Source organism: Anolis carolinensis, unplaced genomic scaffold, assembly GCF_035594765.1.
Source record: "Anolis carolinensis isolate JA03-04 unplaced genomic scaffold, rAnoCar3.1.pri scaffold_10, whole genome shotgun sequence".
In the NCBI taxonomy this organism is placed as follows: Eukaryota; Metazoa; Chordata; class Lepidosauria; order Squamata; family Dactyloidae; genus Anolis; species Anolis carolinensis.
The window spans coordinates 6,369,525-6,392,631 of NW_026943821.1; the positions used below are offsets into that span (position 1 = coordinate 6,369,525).

Consider the following 23,107-nt stretch of genomic DNA (forward strand, 5'->3'; position numbering starts at 1 on the left):
CATATGAGGAAAAACAGTTGATCACTTTGTGCCTCTGTCAATAATAATAATAATAATACGTAATAATAATAATAATAACCTGCTTTGATTGAAGTCAAAAATCAGAAACTCCTCAAAGCACAGCAGACAAAAAATCAGTACAAGAAAACCGCACTACAAACTAGAGCTGACAGCTGGCACAACAAAACATTGCATGGAAAGTTCCTTGACAAAATTGAAGGAAAAGCTGATAAGGAGAAGACCTGGCTCTGGCTCACGAATGGGACCCTGAAGAAGGAGACAGAAGGCCTGATCCTTGCAGCCCAGGAGCAAGACATCAGGACAAAGGCAATTCAGGCCAAGATCGAAAGATCAGCTGATGACCCAAAATGCAGACTGTGCAAGGAAACCGACGAAACCATGGATCATATCCTCAGTTGCTGTAAGAAAATCGCACAGACAGACTACAAACAGAGGCACAACTATGTGGCCCAAATGATTCATTGGTACTTATGCCTCAAGTACCACCTCCCAGCAGTAAAGAACTGGTGGGATCACAAACCTGCAAAAGTATTGGAAAATGAGCACGCAAAGATACTGTGGGACTTCCGAATCCAGACTGACAAAGTTCTGGAACACAACACACCAGACATCACAGTTGTGGAAAAGAAAAAGGTTTGGATCGTTGATATTGCCATCCCAGGTGACAGTCGCATTGACGAAAAACAACAGGAAAAACTCAGCCGCTATCAGGACCTCAAGACTGAACTTCAAAGACTCTGGCAGAAACCAGTGCAGGTGGTCCCGGTGGTGATTGGCACATTGGGTGCCATGCCAAAAGATCTCAGCCGGCATTTGGAAACAATAGACATTGACAAAATCACGATCTGCCAACTGCAAAAGGCCACCCGACTGGGATCTGCACGCATCATCCGAAAATACATCACACAGCCCTAGACACTTGGGAAGTGTTCGACTTGTGATTTTGTGATACGAAATCCAGCATATCTATCTTGTTTGCTGTGTCATAAAATAAAATAATAAATGTTCTCCAGAAGTGTTGGGTTGTTGCTTCAAAATTGGGACTTGGGCATCCTTTATGCACTGAAAAAGAAGAAGAAGGTGAAGCAAGAGGGATTATTTTTAGAGCTCAAGGTTAACCAATCAAGTTGATTAGGAGAGGGAGAAAAAAAAATCCAATATTTATTAACACTGCTTTATGATTAAAATGGAATTTACAAGGTGTGAGGATTGCCAGCGGGTGCAAGGGCTCTTTAAAAGGATTAAACGGATCTATAGGAATGGCAGGGTCTGCTGTGTCTTCCCAGTACTATGGATGGAAAGGAAACAGGGAAAGTGAACGGGGCAAAGAGGGATGGGAAAAGAAGGGGCAGCATATTGCTTGATCAGCTTGATCGCAGCCGCCTAATAACTTAACTGGTATAATCCAACCAAGAGGGAATTCTTTTAAGTGGATTTGGGCAGAAGATCTGCAGCTTAGGGACATTATGGCCACGCATTAGGACCAAGTTGAAGGCGGAGATGCACCATCAAAGCCCTCTCAACAGATGGTCATCCAGTCTCTATTGAATCATAGAATCCTAGAGGTGGAGGAGACCCCCAAAGGCCATCTAGTCCACCCCTTCTTGCCCGCAATCTGATTTCCCATGAGATGCATGTGCCCCATTTTTTATCTGTGACATGTGATAGATAATTCAGGACAAAATTAATGTAAAAATTAATGGAAAAAAATGGATGTTTTTTTTCCATTGGGAGTTTCTGTTGTGACCAAAAGTGCACTTTGATGCCACGTTAACGGGTTAAAAGCCCATTAAATAACAGTATATTCACATCAGCTCACCAAAAAGGGATTCCCATAAAAAGAAAACAGCCAGGCTTTGAGGCTGCAAGGCTATTCACTGCTATTTATTTGCACTCTTAGCACTTGGGCCTAGATTCTTTGAACCTAATCCATGATTTTAACATTTTATCTTGTATGTGGTTTTTATGATTTGCTGTTATGGTTTGATTATTGGTTTCATTGGTTTTCTTGTCTTGTTTTTATTGTTCTGTTCGGGCTTGGCCCCATGTAAGCCGCCCCGAGTCCCTTCGGGGAGATGGGGCGGGGTATAAGAATAAAATTATTATTATTATTATTATTATTATTATTATTATTATTATTATTATTATTCCACCTGGCCAACAAAGGATTCCCATATGCCACGGCAATGCGTGGCCAGGCACAGCTAGTAAGTATATAAAAGAGAAATAAACCAAAGCGACCATATGAGGAAAAAAAGGCTGAACTCTCAGCTGTGGGTTGAAACTGCATTATATGGTCAGTGTAGAGCAGGCATGGGCAAATTTCGGTCCTCTAGGTGTTTTGAACTTCAACTCCCGCAATTCCTAACAGCCTACCTGATACTAGGAGTTATGGGAGCTGAAGTCCAAAACACCTGGCAGGCCGAGGTTTGCCTATGTCTAGTGTAGACTCATATAATGCAAGTAAAGCCATCCTTTAAGAGGTATAGCATGCCAAGCATATTAATGAACGATTCACTTAGCACAGACATAAATATGGCTTCTATTATCATGTATTATTTATTAAACAACAGCATTAAATGTGCTAAATTCAGAAGCTCACAGCAGTTACAGGCTTCGTAATGTTTCTCCGTATCAGAGTCAGCAAAGTTAGTTTTTTGAATTGATACTCTCAGAATCCTATATATGGCTAAGGCTGGCTAGAGGATTTTGTGAGTTCAAAATAATGATGTTTACAAATGATACATATAATGTATGTATATCGTATAATGATATATACAGTAGAGTCTCACTTATCCAATGTAAACGGGCTGGCAGAACGTTGGATAACCGAATATGTTGGATAATAAGGAGAGAATAAGGAAAAGCCTATTAAACATGAAATTAGGTTATGATTTTACAAATTAAGCACCAAAACATTATGTTATACAACAAATTTGACAGAAAAAGTAGTTCAATACACAGTAATGCTATGTAGTAATTACGAATTTAGCACCAAAATATCATGATGTATTGAAAACATTGACTACAAAAATGTGTTGGATAATCCAGAACATTGGATAAGCGAGTGTTGGATAAGTGAGACTTTACTGTATAATGAATGCTTTTTGCAGCCTTTTCTTCCCCCCTGCAGAATTCTCGGAATGCAAACTACATCAATATCATCATCATCATCATTATTATTATATTCAATCTTTTTCTCTATACAGTAGAGTCTCATTTATCCAACGTTCTGGATTATCCAACGCATTTTTGTAGTCAATGTTTTCAATATATCGTGATATTTTGGTACTAAATTCATAAATACAGTAATTACTACATAGCATTACCATGTACTGAACTACTTTTTATGTCAAATTTGTTGTATAACATGATGTTTTGGTGCTTAATTTGTAAAATCATAACCTAATTTGATGTGTAATAGGCTTTTCCTTAATCCCTCCTTATTATCCAACATATTCGCTTATCCAACGTTCTGCTGGCCCGTTTATGTTGGATAAGTGAGACTTTGCTGTACATCAATATCATCATCATCATTATTATTATATTCAATCTTTTTCTCTATAATAGAAACAATAATAATTTATACCCTATTTTTTCTCTACCAAAGGAAACTCAAGGTGCCCAGCCATAAAAACCGTAACAGTGTGAATTACAACCTAATGCATATAAAAACATCAAAATAAAATTAAACCTAGAAATATTTTTAAATACATCATTAAAAGCAATAAAAACCTTTAAACAAATCTATTACAATTTAATAGGACACTGCGACTTTTGCAGAGGCTGAAGGAAGAAGCCAAGGAGGAAGGCAGGGAAGAGAGAAATTGGGACATTTTAACAGAAGCTAGAAAAGTAGTGTGAAAGAGGCACAATTGGAGGATAGTGCCATTTGGAATATCAATTTCAGCAACAATTGTTGCTCAAATGGAAGGCATGAAGTGTGTAAGCTAGGTTGGATGGGCATCTGTCGGGAGGGCTTTGATGGTGTCTTCCTGCAGGGCAGTGAGCTGGACTGGATGGTCCTTGGGGCCCCTTCCAAGTCTAGGATTCTACAATTCCATTAGACTTTCATACATACCTTATGTTCTATGCCTTGATATCTATCCATCTCTTAGGGTCCTTTTGATGTAGCAAAGCATAAGTAGGTCACGTCTGTAGCAGCAACCCAGCCAGGGCCCAGATAAAAATAGGTGCTATAGAAAGGTTTCTGTGTTGGGAGGGAGAGCTAATACTCCAGAAGACAGGAGCAGAATCCAAAACAATATTAACAGGTTAGAGAGATGATTGGCCAAAACTAACAAAATGAAATTCAACAGGGACAAATGCAAGCTATTCCACTTAGGCAGGAAAAATGAAATGCAAAGAGACAGAATGGGGGACGATGCCTGGCTCGACAGCAGCATGTGTGAAAAAGATCTTGGAGTCCTCGTGGGGAGGAAGGTGAACATGCGCCAACACTGTGATGCGGCAGCTCAGAAATCCAATGGGAGTTTGGCCTACATAAATAGGAATAGTGTCCAGTAGGCATGTCCGATCGATGGGAAAAATGTTTCAGTTCTCGTTTCTAAAGTAGGGGGTGCCGGCGCTTCGATATAGAAAGTATTTCCGAATTTTTCACCCAAAAATTTCAGATATTTCTGAAAATTCGTAATGATTCTAAATGTTTCTAAAATGGCTGACGTGCATGCGCAATCGCCCAAAAAAAAAAAAAGGAAACCGGGGGGACTTTTACAGGGCTCTCCCGCCCTCATTTCTTGAGCTATCCTCATCAAATTTGGTACAGTGGGAGATCACATTCAACAGTCTTTGCTCAACAAATTGCAGAACGTTTCCTGTCTCCTATGATTTTTGGTGAATTTTCATAACTTTTTATAATACACTATTTTTCAATATTTGAAGAAACCTGTTCCTGGTTTGAAAGTCTTATTTCCTGTTCAATTGGGTTCTTATCACTGTGAAAGTCCCTCTTCTACTTATGTAGACTTTAACAAAACATTAAGACACATTTCAAGAATGGACCAACGATGGTTCAAATTACATTGCTGGTTGCGCCCAGGGACGTCTCGGAACTCGATTCAAAAAGCGAGAACAATCCGAAATAATTCCGATATAAGAATCAAAACGATTTTTTGGACAACCCTAGTGTCCAGATACTGGGAAGTCAAGCTACCTCTCTATTCTGCCTTGATTGGACCACACCTGGAATACTGTGTCCAGTTCTGGGCCCCACAATTGAAGGGAGAATTTTTTAAAATTTTTTTATTGGTTTTGGTGAAAGAAAGAACATTTAAGGATAACAAACGAGTGGGGGGGGGGAGACAATAAAACTAAAATGCAGAGAGTAAAAGGATGAGGGGTGGGGGGCAGAGGGACAAAAATTGGGTTATGGGAAATATATCATGTGGACTGTAGGTCTGAGGGTGGAGGAAGAGAAAAACAAACAAACAAACAAAAAAACATTTAAATATTGTACCCCATGGAGCATTTCCCCAACACCCAAAGCTGAACATAAAGCATAATACAAGGAACATAATCAAAGAAGAAGAGTATGTAGCTATCCACAGAATATACAGAAAAAACACACACAAAAAAGAGAGAACGAAAAATAAAGAAAGAAAACCAAAAAAAGGGAAAAAAACCAAAATGGAATAAAATGACTTCCATCTATTGTAAGGTGTTATAGTAAATATTCTCTAGTTGCATTTCAATCTCCAGTCTTCATCTTTAATATTGTTTCTGTATCTTCTTCCGAGGCAAGAGTCTAGATGTTCTTTCTTAACTTTTATGATTATCATATCATTATCTTACCATTCTCTTTTTTAAGATAATTTTTAATTTCTTCCCAGTCTGTTTGATTTTTTGGCCTACCTTGGTTTTGAATTGAAGGGAGATGTTGACAAGCTGGAATGTGTCCAGAGGAGGGTGACTCAAAGGATCAAAGATCTGGAGAACAAGCCCTATGAGGAGCGGCTGAAAGAGCTGGGTATGGTTAGCCTGCAGACGAGAAGGCTGAGAGGCGACATGATGAGGGCCATGGATCAAAATGTGAGGGGAAGTCATAGGGAGGAGGGAGCAAGCTTGTTTTCTGCTGCCTTTGAGACTAGGATGCGGAACAACTACTTCAAACTACAGGAAAGGAGATTTCATCTGAACATTAGGAAGAACTTCCTAACTGTGAGAGCTGTTCAGCAATGGAACTCATTCTCAGCCCCAGAAGCTGCTTCTTTGGAGGCTTTTAAGCAGAGGCTGGATGGCCATCTGTCAGGGGTGCTTTGAATGCGATTTCCTGCTTCTTGGCAGGGGGTTGGACTGGATGGCTCACGAGATCTCTTCCAACTCTATGATTCTATGTGTGTATGTATTATAATCATTATACAGCAATGTAGATGGGGTCTAGTTCTCCAAACTCTCTTGAAGCTGTTCATTCATCTATGGTTCTGGAGTCCAGGGTTCGATTCCTAACTCAGTCACTGAAATCCACTGGGTTGTCTTGGGCAAGTCACACACTCTCAGCCTAAAAAAACCCCCATATTAGGGTTGCCGCATGTTGACTTGACTGCGCAAAATAACAAGACGTCCTTCCTTGCAAGATCTGGAACTCTCTCCCTAAGGAGATCAGGTTAGCTCCTTCTCTGCCCATTTTCCGCCGAGCAGGAAACCATGAAAACATGGTTGTTCCAGAGCAGGGGTCCTCAAACTTTTTAAGTGGAGGGCCGATTCACAGCCCCTCAGACTACTGGGGGCCAGACTAGGATGAAATAGTCCAAAATTAGGATTGTTTTTGTGTGCCTTCAAGTCATTTCAGACTTAAGCCAACCCTAAGTCTAAAGTTTAGGACAGAGGCCAAGTAAGTGACCTTGGAGGGCCTTAGTTTGGGGACCCCGGGCCTTAGTTTGGGGACCCCTGTTCCAGAGCGTGTTAGAATGAATAGGCCCAATAGAGCTGTCATTAGAATACTTCTTTCTGTTTTAAAAGTGTATGGCACTTTATCACTGTTACTTATTTCCATGATACAGCACTTTATGAAACCTGTCCCCACTGGTTTGCTTTTAATTACTCTGATTTTATCTGCTTGGATTTTAATGTATTGTCCATTGTTTTATTTTGTGTATCGTTGGAATGTTTTAAGTTTTTGTCAAATATGTTGTGTTGTTGTTTTGGGTTTGTCCCTGTTGTGAACCGCCCCAAGTCCCTTCGGGGAGATGGGGTGGGATACAAAAATTAAGTTTATTTATTATTATTTATTATCTAAGCCCACCTTGTTCTCCTATTGATCAGATATGGAGGGAAAAAGGAGCGATGATCCATCTAGCCAAACAGCAGGATTACCTTTACTCTCTTGTACAGTATAGTCTCACTTATCCAACATAAACGGGCCGGCAGAATGTTGGATAAGCGAATAGGTTGGATAATAAGGAGAGATTAAGAAAAAGCCTATTAAACATCAAATTAGGTTATGATTTTACAAATTAAGCACCAAAACATCATGTTATACAACAAATTTGACAGAAAAAGTAGTTCAATACGCAGGAATGTTATGTTGTAATTACTGTATTTACAAAATTAGCACCAAAATATCACGTCATATTGAAAAAACATTGACTACAAAAATGCGTTGGATAATCCAGAACGTTGGATAAGCGAGTGTTGGATAAGTGAGACTCTACTGTATTTACACACCCTCCTTTCCCTCATATCTTTTCCCCTATCCTTCCTTTTCCTTCCTTCTCTCCTTTTTTTATTCTTTCTCCCCATCACTTCCCTTTCACTCTCTTTGTGACTGTTTCCCAATGACATCACAAAGGGCCACTCCACCTAGCAACACCCTTTGTAGTACGGAAAGACAGACAAATGGATGGATGGATAGATGGATAGATAAATAGATGAAGGTTGATTGCATTGTGATAAAGGGATGTACTGAATTCATGTCTTTGTGAGCATGTACTGAGGTGTAAGGGTTCCTCCCTTAAACTACATCCAAACGCTTGCCATTTTGGAGAACCCAAGGGAGTCGCTCAGGCTAACCGAATTCAGTCTAAAAATAAGTCTTGAAGCAGAGCAATTGAGGCAGCCAGGTGAGCCGGCTCTTATCCTTTCCTCTGTAAAGTGTGTGCAGTGTGTGCTTTTTAGAAAAAGGAAAAAAAACAGGGAAAGCTCTTATTTTGAGTAGTTGGGAGAAGCAGCAGCAGCAGCAGCAGTGGCTTATGGCTGCACTTATTAAATTGCGGTGAGGCCGGGCGGCTCCGGAGCGGCAACCTCAGGAGCGAAAACCCATCAAACTGCTGGAAATAACCCTGAGTTCCTCCAAGTGTTTTGGACTTCATCTTCCAGAATCCCTAATCAAAGCAACTGTAGCTTCTAGGACAGGCATGGGCAAACTTGGGCCCTCCAGGTGTTTTGGACTTCAACTCCCACAATTCCTAACAGCCGGTAGGCTGTTAGGAATTGTGGGAGTTGAAGTCCAAAACACCTGGAGGGCCCAGGTTTGCCCATGCCTGTTCTAGGAGTTGAAGTCCAAAAAAACCCAGAATTTGGGAATAACTGACGTAGAGATGCTTAGGCAAAATAATAATAGCATTTCTTTAAAAATCCACTTTTGCAAAGGCCTTGTCCCCCTAATGTGGAAAGTATACTGTCATATTTTGTAAATATTTTTAATCTGTAACAAGAAAGAACAACAAATCAATACAAAAAAAGTAAACAAAAGGAGCGACAAACGCAAATTGGAATAAACAAACAAAAAGCCGTAGTCAACCAAGGAACACAAGCATTGCTTTATCAATGTAGCTTTCTCCAAGGATGATGACATGGGCTCCCTTTCATTGCATTGTTGTTGTTGTGTGTTTCCAGTAATTTCTGGCTTTTTCTGGGGTTGAGAGTGTGTGACTTGCTCCAAATCATGTAATAGATTTTCCATGGCTTATTTTTAAAAAGCCATAGTTTATTTGGAGTTCCAATACCAGCATTAGGAAATCTGTACTTTGAGAAGGAAAATACTGTTTTACAGTGATATTTTTCTGGATGTTGGGGTTCGGTGTTCTACTTTGAAATAGCATAGAAATATTACTTATTTGTGGAAATCAGTATAGACTCATATAGTGCAGTTAACACCAGGCATGGGCAAACTTCGGCCCTCCAGGTGTTTTGGACTTCAACTCCCACAATTCCTATCGTCTGTTAGGAATTGTGGGAGTTGAAGTCCAAAACACCAGGAGGGCTGAAGTTTGCCCATGCCTGGTCTACACTGACTATAGAAAGCTGTTCCAAAAGAAAGCTGGAGCTGTGGTCATGTAATGCAGTGTAGACCCATATAATGCAGTTTGGATGCAATGTAGCTCCAGCCTTTTTCAAGCATAACTTACATCTGCAGCCTCAGGGACTAGAAATGTGCCATTGGCTCTAAACTGGAATATGTGGGATCCTTATTTTCTCTGCTTCTACAGTGAAATCGTTCCGTACATAGCTCTGAATGTTTCTTATTTCGAAAAATAGATTACTATGAATGTGAGTAAAGTAAGAATTTAGACCTCCAGAAACCTGAATGTGTGGAAATAACAAAAGAAATTCGGATTACATGGATTGGGTGTATTGAGGAGCTGTGTGGCCTGATTTTTATTAATGTCTGCAAAGAAGAAGAAGAAGAAGAAAGTGTGTTATCATTTACCACGATGGAGGGAAAAGCTACCTTTGCTGGATCCCAGTAGCATCTTCCTGCATCCGTTGCTGTGCCAAGATTCGGGTTGCATTTTGCAGAAGCCATCACATTCTCTTTTATGATGCGGTGCCTCTGGGAGCTGTTTCCGCCTTCCAGCTCCATGCAGCAGAACCTGGGAGGGCTGTGTGGGAGTGATCCATGGCTTTCATTTGGCCAAGGATTCGGATGATGAGATATCTTTTTTGTCCCTTTCTTTTCCAGAGGACGGCGAATACTTCCTGAAGGTCCTGATCCCCAGCTATGCGGCCGGATCCATCATCGGCAAAGGCGGCCAAACCATCGTCCAACTGCAGAAGGAAACCGGGGCCACCATCAAGCTCTCCAAATCCAAGGACTTCTACCCAGGTGAGAAAAAAGAGTCAGCGAAAGGATTTGTGAAAGTGACAAAGTGGGGAAGTATTTGCTCAAACTCTCTTTTTCCCAAAACCGAAATAGAGTGCATCTACACTGTGGAATTAATACAGTTTGACATCATTTGAACCACCAGGGCTCAATGTTATGGAATACTGTGTTTTGTAATTTGATGCGATACCAGCACTCTTTGGTAAAGAAGACTAAAAAACTTGGAAAAGTACAACTCTCAGAATTTATTTATTTTATTTTATTTACAGCATTTATATTCCGCCCTTCTCACCCCGAAGGGGACTCAGGGCGGATCACATTACACATATAGGCAAACATTCAATGCCTTTTAACATAGAACAAAGACAAACAAACATAGGCTCCGCGCGGCCTCGAATTCATGACCTCCTGGTCAGAGTGATTCATTGCAGTTAATTGCAGCTGGCTTGCTCTCCCGCCTGCGCCACAGCCCGGGCCCATAGCATTGTACCATTTTTGCACCACGGAAGTTCAAGTGGTGTCAAACTACATTAATTCTGCAATGTAGATGCACCCAAAGAAAGTTGTTCATACGTATGATGACTGGTGTCCAAGTACAGTAGAGTCTCACTTGTCCAACATAAACGAGCCGGCAGAACGTTGGATAAGCGAATATGTTGGATAATAAGGAGGGATTAAGGAAAAGCCTATTACACATCAAATTAGGTTATGATTTTACAAATTAAGCACCAAAACATCATGTTATACAATAAATTTGACAGAAAAAGTAGTTCAATACACAGTAATGTTATGTTGTACTTACTGTACTTACAAATTTAGTACCAAAATATCACAATGTATTGAAAACATTGACTACAAAAATGTGTTGGATAATCCAGAATGTTGGATAAGTGTGCTGGATAAGTGAGACTCTACTGTACATACCCAATATCCTCTGAACAAATTTTACCCTGATATCGCACCTCAACATCTATATACAGTAGAGTCTCACTTATCCAAGCCTCTGGATTATCCAAGCCATTTTTATAGTCAATGTTTTCAATATATCATGATATTTTGGTGCTAAATTCGTAAATACAGTAATTACAACATAACATTACTTCGTATTGAACTACTTTTTCTGTTAAATTTGTTGTATAACATGATGTTTTGGTGCTTAATTTGTAAAATCATAACCTAATTTGATGTTTGACAGCACAACCCCTCATCCATGCCTCTAGGTTGATACAACAAAAAGAAAAGAAAAATAAAGTCCTAATTAGAGGGAGAGGAATAATTGTTTTTATCCAATTGCTGCCAGTTAGAAGGCTAAGCCCCGCTCACTTGGTCTCCTAGCAACCCACTCAGCCCAGGAGACCCTTTACCTTAACTACCGCCAATTCCTCAATACTTTATTTCCCATACCACCATACCTCGCCACAGCAACGCGTGGCCGGGCACAGCTAGTAAATGACTCGTAAATGACTAAGTAAATGACTTAGACTCACAACAGCAATAAAACTGGCCTGCTTTTTCAGTTGTTTTTAAAATGCCCCATTTCTCCCCTTTTACCCTATTATCCTTAGCTCATTTCAGTGGCTGCAAGCTGAATTCAGTGTGCAACACTACATACAATGCTGTATTTCTTTAGCTGTAAGACACTATCATTTGTAAGAAGCACTCTAATTTCAGTTCAACCGACACCAACAAAAATACACCTGCGATTCTAAGATGCGCCCCATTTTTAGAGATGTTGATATAGGGAGAAAGTGTGTCTTAGAATGGTCTACTTCTTTAATATCTTTTGCCATCTTGAGCATGCTCTGATGTTAGTCATACATGTGTCGTGGATTTCATCTGTGAATGGTTGGAAAGTAGAAGAGGATCCTAAACATGGAAATGGAAAACTGCAGTGTTCAAGAACTCACTTGTGAAATATGCTGCCTGGCAGTCCAGCAGAGTTTCCTTCTCCCTGCCCAGTGCTTCTTTTCTCTAAGCTAAACATACACAGGTCTTTTCTCTAAGCTAAACATAAGCTGCTCTTCATAGGAATTAATGGGTTCCAGACCTTTCATCATTATGGTGGACACGTTCTAGCTTGTCCATCTCCTTCTTGAATTGGACACAAGGGTTCTTCCAGGTGAGGCCTGACCAAAGCAGAAGAGAATGGGACCATGGTTCCCCTCACTGTAGACACTATCCTCCTATGGATGCAGCGTAGAATGGCATTGGCCTTTTTAGCTGCCATATCACACTGTTGGCTCATGTTCAGCTTGCAGTCTGTTACGACTCCTAGATCACCTTCACATGAACTGTTTTCCAGCCAAGTGACTCCCATCCTATTTTGCTATACTTCTATTAATGTACAGTGTTCCCTCACTACTTCGCGGTTCACTTTTCACGGATCGCTGTTTTGCGGTTTTTCAATAAACTCTAAGAGACTATTATAAATCATAAAAAAATTACAATTTACATCTTAAGGAAGGGAGGAAGGAGAAGCCAAAGGGAGAGAAAAGGAACCCAAGTGGCAACAGGAGGAGGAGGAGGAGATTTATCAACACACGATTGGTTGATAAAGACTTAAAATAATGCATAACTACTAAAATAATGTACAGTAGAGTCTTGCTTATACAACGTAAACGGGCCGGCAGAACGTTGGCTAAGCGGACATGTTGGATAATAAGGAGAGATTAAGGAAAACCTATTAAACATCAAATTAGGTTATGATTTTACAAATTAAGCACCAAAACATCATGTTAGACAACAAATTTGTCAGAAAAAGTAGTTCAATACGAAGTAATGCTATGTAGTAATTACTGTATTTACTAATTTAGCACCGAAATATCACAATGTATTGAAAACATTGACTATAGAAATGCGTTGGATAATCCAGAACGTTGGAGAAGCGAGTGTTGGATAAGTGAGACTCTACTGTATAAATATTAAAATAAATATAGTGTCCCTACTTTGCGGATTTTCACTTATTGCGGGTGGCCCTGGAGCCTAACCCTCGCAATAAGTGAGGGAACACTGTAGCCTAGAATCGCATTGGCCTTTTTCGCTACTGCATCACACTGTTGGGTCATGTTCAGCTTGCAGTCTGTTGCGACTCCGAGATCACCTTCACATGAACTGTTTCCCTTTCACGTGGACTGTTTAGCACCAAATAAGCCAATCTACCCCATCCTATATATGTGCAGGTTTGCCTGAGGCTAAGGTGGGCTTTAACAGCCAAGGAGGAATTCAAACATTTTATCTTGTATGGGGTTTCTTTTTTTATGACTTGCTTTTATTGTTTGATTGATTGGTTTTATTGTTTTGTTTTTATTGTTCTGTTTGGGCTTGGCCCCATGTAAGGCGCCCCGAGTCCCTTCGGGGAGATGGGGCAGGGTATAAGAATAAAATTATTATTATTATTATTATTATATTATTATTATTATTATAAACCCGGGTTTCCAGAGTGTAGTCCAATGCTCAAAGCATCGTCGCGCCGTGCTGGTCCTCTAGACAAAGATGCTCCAGTCCAAACCATGACTTGGTGGCACATCCTGTGGCCATTGCAGCCTGGTGAAGGAGGATGGGTCTCTCCAACACCGCCTTGCCCCTCTTTCCCCATAATCCTGGCCGTGATTGAAGGACAGACAAAGCCCCGATGGGACCGGCCAGAGCTAAGCTGCTTTCCCCATCCACATCCTGCGGTCTTGATTGCGGGATTATGGGCTGGGACAGCAAATCCCCGCCGACGATGCAAAACGATGGAGAGGGGGAGGGTGGAGAAGGAAAAAGAAGGAGAAATCGGCCTGAATTGTGTTGCTGTGGCAACTGGGGAGCAGGTGCCTTGTTTGTTTGTGGCTTCCGGGAAGGGACCCCCACCCTTTCCCTCCCTGTGCTTGGCCCCCCCTTCTCCTCCTCCAAGGGAAAGGAAACCCTTTGTATTTATGGTAGGGTTTGGTGGTCTAATGGAAATGTCTTTCGAATGGAGCTGTCTTTCTATTGATGGAGGGGCTATTGGTTGAGGCACCTAGACAAACACATCCTTGTGTCCTCCATGAATGAAGGTACCCTGATCCAATTGGATAACAGGCAATATGTGTGTGCAGTGTATCTATGTGCGCAATATCTTTGTAGACATTAGCGTCGCCACAGTGGAAACTGGGGAGGAATCCTATAATCTTAATCTAAAAGGAATGTACCAGATCCTTCTGATTTAGGAAGGCGAGAAGGGTCAGCCCTGGTTAGTACTTGGATGAGAGACTCCCATTTAATACTAGAGATACTATTGACTATATTTTAGAGGAAGTGACTGGCAAACTCACTTCTGAGGTCCCTTCTACATTGCCATATAAAATCCAGATTATCTGCGTTGAACTGGATTATCTGGAAATGTAGACTCAGATTATTTATTTGTGACATTTATATCCCGCCCTTCTCACCCTGAAGGGGACTCAGGGTGGCTTACAAGTTATATATACATACAATATATTACAGTAGAGTCTCACTTATCCAACATAAACGGGCCGACAGAACATTGGATAAGCGAATATGTTGGATAATAAGGAGGGATTAAGGAAAAGCCTATTAAACATCAAATTAGGTTATGATTTTACAAATTAAGCACCCAAACATTATGTTATACAACAAATTTGACAGAAAAAGTAGTTCAATACGCAGTAATGCTATGTAGTAATGATTGTATTTACGAATTTAGCACCAAAATATCACAATGTATTGAAAACATTGACTACAAAAATGCGTTGGATAATCCAGAACGTTGGATAAGTGAGACTCTACTGTATATACATACAATATATTATAACATTAACATAGCACACTATAAGCATTATATATTACTATATTGAACTATACCACTATATTGCAATATTATTAGTAATATTACATGTAATGTAAATATACACTTATAACAGTGTATTATTATATTGTACTAGCTGTGCCCGGCCACGCGTTGCTGTGGCAAAGTATGGTGGTATGGGAAATAAAGTATTGAGGAATTGATGGTAGTTAAGGTAAAGGGTAAAGCTTTTCTCCTGACATTAAGTCCAGTTGTGTCCGACTGCACACTGAAGTGGATTATATGGCAGTGTGGAGTCAAGATAATCCAGTTCAAAGCAGATAATATAAGATTATAAATAGGTTATATAGCTGTGTGGAAGGGCCTTGAGTCTACACTGCCATATAATCCAGTTAAAATCAGATAATCTGTATTTTATAGGCAGTGGGGAAGAGGCCTAAGTGAGGCCTAACTCTGCCTGTCCCCTGGGCTGAGTGGGTTGCCAGGAGACCAAGTGGGTGGAGCTTAGCCTTTGAACTGGCAGCAATTGGATAAAAACAATTATTCCTCTCCCTCTAATGAGGACTTTATTTTTCTTTTCTTTTTGTTGTATGAACGTACAGGCATGGATGAGGGGTTGTGCTGCCAAGTTTAGTGTTTCTGGGATGTGTGGTTTTGTTGTTTTGTCCTAGGCTGAAATTTCATTACCCTTTTATATATATAGATTACATTATAGTATTATTATCTATATTTTATGTAAATACAATATATTATATTATTAGTATAGCATAATATGAATATTATATAGTATTATATTGTTATATTGACACAGGAGACATGGTGGAATATCTGATTTGATGGAGCTGTGGTGCCGCAAAGGGTTAAACCCTTGTTCTGGCTGGAGTGCTGACCTGAAGGTTGCCAGTTCTAATCCACAAGACGGGGTGACCTCCTGTCTGTCAGCTCTAGCTTGCAGGGACATGAGAGAAGGCTCCCAGCAGGATGGTGACACATCTGGGCGTCCTCTGGGCAATGTCTCTGTAGACGGGCAATTCTCTCACACCAGAAGCGACTTGCAGTATGTTCTCAAGTTGCTTCTGACACATTTTTTAAAAATCTGATTTGATAATCTGGATTATATGGCAGTGTTGAAGGGCCTGTGTCTTCCTTACCTAAGAAAACGCCGTAAAGTGTATGGGGTTGCCAATAGGCAACTTGAAAGTTACATAACACACGAGCAAAGGTGGAATTTCGAACTATATTTTAATGGTGTGATCTTTAATAATGTTGTGTTTTATCGTTCTGCTTTAACCCTTTTTTACCCTGCCTCAAACTGCAAGGAGAGGCGGGTAATAAATATTATTATTATTAATAATAATTCCACCTTTATCTCTGTGATAGAGGCCCCTTCTACACTGCCATATAATTCAGATTATCAAAGCAGATTATCTCATTTGGGGTCCATGTTGGCGAGGGGATTCTGGGAGTTCCAGTCCAAAAAAATCAATTTTCTCAATCCTTTTAGAAATTAACATCCCTTCTTTCAAAAAGGTAGGGGAAAATCCACTGTCTTTGAGAATGCAAGTTCAAGTACTAGGCAGCTCTCAAAGACTGTATGCATGTTTACGCAGAAGGACGGCTGGGGCATTCAATGGGGCTTTATTCTGAAGAAGCAGGATTCTATTGGTTGCTTTGCTGAGGCTGAAGATGCAGGATTTCTGGGCTGAAAGGCCAGCTTGGGTCACGATGCAGCTGCAAGCAGGAATGAAATCGAGACTCAAGGGCCTGATGCATTAGTTTTTTCAATATTTTAGAGATCTATATCCCATACTAGGTCCCCACTGCCATATAAAATCCAGATTTTCTGCTTTTAACTGGGTTATATGGCAGTGTAGATTCATACAATCCGGTTCAAAGCAGATAATGTGGATTATTTGATAATCTGGATTATATGACAGTGTAGATCCAGCCCCAGTTTCTTTTCCCTCTTTGAACGTTTCCTTTTGGACTGAGTTCACTTCAATTGCTGAAAAAAAAGAGCTCAAAGTGGACTCAACTCAGGAGACATCTACACTGTAGAGTAATGCAGTTTGATGCCAATTTAACTGCCATGGCTCAGTGATATGGCATCATGGGAGTTGTAGCTTTACAAGATCTTCGGCCTTGTCTGCCAAACAGTGCTACCATTCCCAGGATTTAATACAATTGATCCAAAGCAGTCAATGTAACATTAAAGTGCATTAACTCTGCAGTGTAGACACATCCTCCGTGGAATAAGGGGTAAAATCTTGCTCTCTATCCTATAGTCTCAGGCCCCTTCTACACTGCTATATAAAATCCAGATTATCTGCTTTGAGCTGGATTATAAAGCAGTGTAGACTCATACACTCCAGATAATGTGGGTTATCTGATGGATTATATGGCAGTGTAGATCCAGCCTCAGGCAAAGCCTTTTCTATCTTATGCGTTCTTCCTCATTAATAACTTTTGCCTTCTGGACCACACTCTGATGTTACTGGGTCACATATATTCCAAGTATAAATCTGTGAAATGTTGCAAAGTTTGTCCTAGAGCTCCAGGATTTACTCTGGTTCAGTTCTGCGGCTGTAAACTTTGACTGGGGGTTGGGTGCAAGAAAAGGAAACAGGAAAGGCAGCCAGGGCTGGCCAGCGAGGGAAATGAATAGAATGGCAGGAAACACTCTTTTTCTGATAAGGTGAACAGAAGGACGCAGGCCAAAGGGGCTCTGTTTGTGTGCGCATTTTCCCTACTCCAGATTTGGGAGCTGACGTCTTGAATCCTCCCCCCTTGTCTTCAGAAAAGGGCAGGAAAAGCACGAAGCACCCAACAGGAAAGAGAATGCTCCTGTAGGCAAAAGGAATCCCTTCTAGAGAGTGGGAATGTGGCCCTAAGGTTCTTGGAGATATGTTTTAAAAGCGGACTGAGAGATGTTTCATATCAATGTTGAGAGGAAATAGGAACAAGAAGCCTGTCTGTGTCATCGCTGATGCACCTATAAAAAAGTCAGAAGGAACAACTGGCAGGGATGCCGTATCCTCCAACTGTCCTGATTTTGCAGACAGACCCAGTTAATCCTTTGTTGTCCCACTTTTTCAGTTTCTTTGAAAATGTCCCAGTTTGTCCATGCCTGGTGTAGACTCATATAATGCAGTTCAATTTGCATTCTATGGCAGTGTACATCCAACCTTAGTTCAGTTACTGAAAAACTGAGGCTGGATCAACACAATAGTAGTAATAATAATAATAATAATAATAATAATAATAATAATAATAATAATAACAACAACAACAACAACAACAACAACAACAACAACAACTTTATTTATACCCCACCATCATCTTCCCAACGGGGACTCTACCATAGGATGCAGCTTGAACTGCATTATATGGTCAATGTAGACCATTCTATATATATAAAAGGGTAATGAAATTTCGGCCTAGGACAAAACAACAAAACTACACATCCCAGAAACACTAAACTTGGCAGCACAACCCCTCATCCATGCCTCTAGGTTCATACAACAAAAATAAAATAAAAATAAAATCCTAATTAGAGAGAGAGGAATAATTGTTTTTATCCAATTGCTGCCAGTTAGAAGGCTAAGCACCACCCACTTGGTCTCCTAGCAGCCCACTCAGCCCAGGGGACAGGCAAAGTTAGGCCTCACTTAGGCCTCTTTCACACTGCCTATAAGATACAGATTATCTGATTTGAACTGGATTATACGGCAGTGTAGACTCAAGGCCCTTCCACACAGCTATATTACCCATTTATAATGGACTTAATGTCAGGGGAAAACCTTTACCCTTTACCTTAACTACCACCAATTCCTCAATACTTTTATTTCCCATACCACCATACTTCGCCACAGCAACGCGTGGCCGGGCACAGCTAGTATAATACATATAACGAGTCTACAATGACTAGTATATAATGTCACTTGAAATTGTATTCAATGGCAATGTAGATCCAGTCTGAGACCAAACTGCAAAAGTACGTAGCTTGCACTCAAGCTGGGTCTACACTTCAATATACCGTATATACTCGAATATAAGCCGAACACCTAATTTTACCACAAAAAAACTGGGAAAACATTGACTCCAGTATAAGCTGAGGGTGGTAAATTTCAGGAATAAAAATAGATAACAATAAAATTACATTGAGGCATCAGAAGGTTAAATGTTTTTGCATATTTACATAAAGCTCAAATTTAAGATAAGACTGTCCAACTCTGATCAAATCATTATTCTCATCTTCTTCAATGTAAATGTGCTTATGTATCCTTTTAATAATAATAGAGTAAAATAATACATGTAATAATAATAAATACAGGAAATAATACATGTAATAATAAATAAATACATAATAATAAAAGGAGCCCCGGTGGCGAAGTGCATTAAAGCACTGAGCTGGAGACTGAAAGGTCCCAGGTTCAAACCCCGGGAGCGGCAGGAGCGGCCGCTGTTAGCTCCAGCTTCTGCCAACCTAGCAGTTCGAAAACATGCCAGTGTGAGTAGATCAATAGGTACTGCTCCGGCGGGAAGATAACGGCGCTCCATGCAGTCATGCTGGCCACATGACCTTGGAGGTGTCTACGAACAATGCCGGCTCTTAGAAATGGAGATGAGCACCAACCCCAGAGTCAGACATGACTGGACTTAACGTCAGGGGAAACCTTTACCTTTACCTAATAATAAATAGAGTAAAATAATAAATGCAATAATAATAATAATAAGATCAAAGTGAAATAATAAATGTATTAATAATAATTATAAAAACAGAGTCAAATAAATGTAATAATGGCAACAATAATAGAGAAAAATAATAAATGTAATAATACCAATAATAATAGAGAAAAATAATAAATGTACCATATATTCTCGAGTATAAGCTGACCCAAATATAAGCCAACCAGGACCCTCACCCGAGTATAAGCCGAGGGGGGCTTTTTCAGTCTTAAAACGACGGCTGAAAAACTAGGCTTATAGTCGAGTATATACAGTAATCTAGTTTCTAAATCCAGATTAACAGGGTATAAATAAACATAATAACAACAACAATTATAAATCCAAATTCCTGCTTGAAGGATGCCACATGGCTACCAAGATCTAACAAGCTTCTAGTCCTCAAGCAAGTTAACCAGCTCACCTAGCCACAGCTACATTAGGAGCCAACTACAGGTTGCATTTCTTTTGTAAAAGAAATTTGGAGGTTTTTATTTTGAAAGGAAAGCAGCCATCCAGAGTCCTGATCCAGATTGTACTCCCAACATTTGAGTATGGAAATTGTTTGAATAGGAAATGGGCATATGTCGCAATCTGGATCAGGTGCTTTCCCTGTCGCTGCTTTCCAAATAACAAGACACAACTCAAATACGCTTTGTAGCTTTGGATCCTGTTTGGAAATCAAGGCTGCATCTACACTGTAGGATTAATCCAGTTTGATACCATTTTAACTGGCATTGCTCAATGTAGTTTGTAGTTTTACCGGGTCTTTCGCCTTCTTTGCCAAAGAGAGCAGGTGCTTCCCTCGCCAAATTGCAACTCCCAGGATTCATTCGGATTGAGCCATGGCAGTTAAAGTGGTATCAAACTGCATTAATTCTGTAGTTTAGATGCATCCAAAGTTACTTGAGATACATCAGTTTGAAAAAGGAATATAAGGTGGATGCAACTGCCTTCCACTTTAGCAACACCTGGTTGCCTAAAGGCAATTCTGAACTCACCATGGTTGAGTGACCTGTTTCCAAAGCTGCCCTAGAATTACAGAATTGATTTGCATTAACAAGCAGTCGCTTCTATAAATATCTTTACTTTGAGAAACAGGCAAACGTCGTCCTATCAAAAAGAAAAAAAGGAAACCCAGTGCAGGATTGAGAATGATGATTAGGATGAGGAATTTGAAATGGCCTCTTAGGCCCTTCTACGCTGCCATATAATCCAGATTATCAAAGCAGATAATCCGCATCCAGATGATCTGCTTTGAACTGGATTATATGGTAGTGTAGACTCATGGCCCATGGACTGGATGGCCCATGAGGTCTCTTCCAACTCTACTATTCTATGATTCTATGATTCTATATGATTTAATAATCTGGATTATATAGCAGTGTAGAAGAGGCCTGAGTCTACACTGCCATATAATCCAGTTCAAAGCAGATAACGTGGATTATTTTCTTTGATAATCTGAGTTATATGGACACATAGAAGGGGCTTGAGTCTGCACTGCCATATAATCCAGTTCAAAACAGATAATCTGGATTTTACATGGCAGTTTAGAAGGGGCCTCAAATAATCCAGTTCAAAGCAGATAATGTGGATTATCTGCTTTGATATAATATGGATTATATGGCAGTGTAGACAGGGCTTCAGCCTTCTCCAGGATAAACAGCCTCAGGTCTCTAATCCATTCCTCAGATGGATTAATGGCTTCTAAGCATCTTTCAGCCCCTTCTATACAGCTGTATAAAATATACATTGAACTGGATTATATGGCAGTGTAGACTCAGGGCCCTTCCACACAGCCATATAATCCATAATATCAAAGCAGATAATCCACAAAATCTGTTTTGAACTGGGTTATCTGAGTCCACACTGCCATATAATCCAGTTCAATGTGGATTTCATTCAGCTGTATAGAAGAATGATACATTTTAATATATAGAATACATACATTTTAATATATTCTAGATATCTTAATATATAGAATGATACATTTTAATATATTGGGTTTATGGTTCCCGTCCCCTTGTTCTGGTCATGTAAGTGTGATTTATTGTTATAATCGTATTATTTCACTTTGTTTGATAATGTGTATTATGTTGTTATGTAATGTTTGTGTTGCTTTTATGACTGTAAACCGCCCTGAGTCCCATCCGGAAGATAGGGTGGTATATAAATAAAGTTATTATTATTATTATTATTATTATTATTATTATTATTATTATTATTACAGTAGAGTCTCACTTATCCAACATTTGCTTATCCAACATTCTGGATTATCCAACGCATTTTTGTAGTCAATGTTTTTAATATATCGTGATTTTTTGGAGCTAAATTCCTAAATACAGTAATTACTACGTAGCATTACTGCATATTGAACTACTTTTTCTGTCAAATTTGTTGTATAACATGATGTTTTGGTGCTTAATTTGTAAAATCATAACCTACTTTGATGTTTAATAGGCTTCTCCTTAATCTCTCCTTATTATCCAACATATTCGCTTATCCAATGTTCTGCTGGCCTGTTTTGTTGGATAAGTGAGACTCTACTGTATTATTATTATTAGCTGTCTGGAAAGAGCCTCTGATATCCCAGTTCAAAGCAGATATTGTGGATTATCTGCCTTAATATTCTGGGTTACATGGCTGTGTGGAAGGGGCCTGAGTCCACACTGCCATATATTCCAGTTCAAAGCAGATAATGTGGAATTTTATTTAGCTGTGTGGAAGGGGCCCCAGTTCAAACCAGACTTTGATATTCTGGGTTATATGGTTGTGTGGAAGGGCCGCAAGTTACCTTTATTTAATCACCTTTTATATTGTCTTAGGCTCCTTCTACAGCCTAGAATCGCATTGACTTTTTGAGTTGCTGCATCATAGTGTTGGCTCATGTCCGGCTTGTCCCTTGAAGTAGCACAGAATGGCTTTTTTTGGTTGTGGTTGTTGTTCTGATGTCAGAAGAGTCATATCCCCGGCGGTGCTGGATGTTGGCTGCTTCAAAAAAACCTAAACACAACCAAACAACAAACAAAAGGCTCTGCGGGCTTCATAGCACCCATGGGGTGCTACATACGAATATGAAGAGAATGCCTTGCCTTGCATCCTGCTTCCAGCCACGCTTCTACAAAGATCACACGCTGTAGATCAGGCGTGGGCAAATTTGGGCCCTCCAGGTGTTTTGGACTTCAACTCCCACAATTCCCAACAGCCTGCCGGCAGGCTGTTAGGAATCGTGGGAGTTGAAGTCCAAAACACCTGGAGGGCCCAAATTTGCCCAAGCCTGATATCCCTCCTTTATTTTTATTTTTGACTCTTCAGGTGACTGCCTACCTGTCCACACTTCATCAGGCTGGACTTCCCACACATTCCAGCATGACAAATAGGCACAATGGAGACCCCCTTCCTTCTCCATCCTGCATCATCTTGTTGCCTAGGTGCCAGTTGCCATGGCAACGGACCCCTTGAGGCCTACTGGTAGTAGTGAGGCTAGCTGAGAAGAAGGCCTCAGTGTGTTG

General features: G+C 40.2%; 1 protein-coding gene and 1 long non-coding RNA gene across 4 annotated transcripts in view; one reads left to right on the top strand and one right to left on the bottom strand.

Annotated features, from left to right (window-relative positions):
* nova2 (NOVA alternative splicing regulator 2) overlaps window positions 1-23,107 on the top strand; it is a 60,351-nt gene that overhangs the window by 13,583 nt on the left and 23,661 nt on the right. For all 3 annotated transcript variants that reach the window (XM_062962795.1, XM_062962797.1, XM_062962796.1), the window contains exon 2: window positions 9,941-10,084. In XM_062962795.1, the coding sequence (XP_062818865.1) occupies window positions 9,941-10,084 (144 nt within the window). The remainder of the gene's footprint in view (window positions 1-9,940; window positions 10,085-23,107) is intronic.
* Window positions 9,604-23,083, bottom strand: LOC134293858 (uncharacterized). The gene is made up of 3 exons (XR_010000834.1): window positions 22,923-23,083; window positions 22,404-22,598; window positions 9,604-10,076 (listed from the first exon to the last, which is right to left on the bottom strand). It is a non-coding gene; the product is annotated as an uncharacterized LOC134293858 (long non-coding RNA).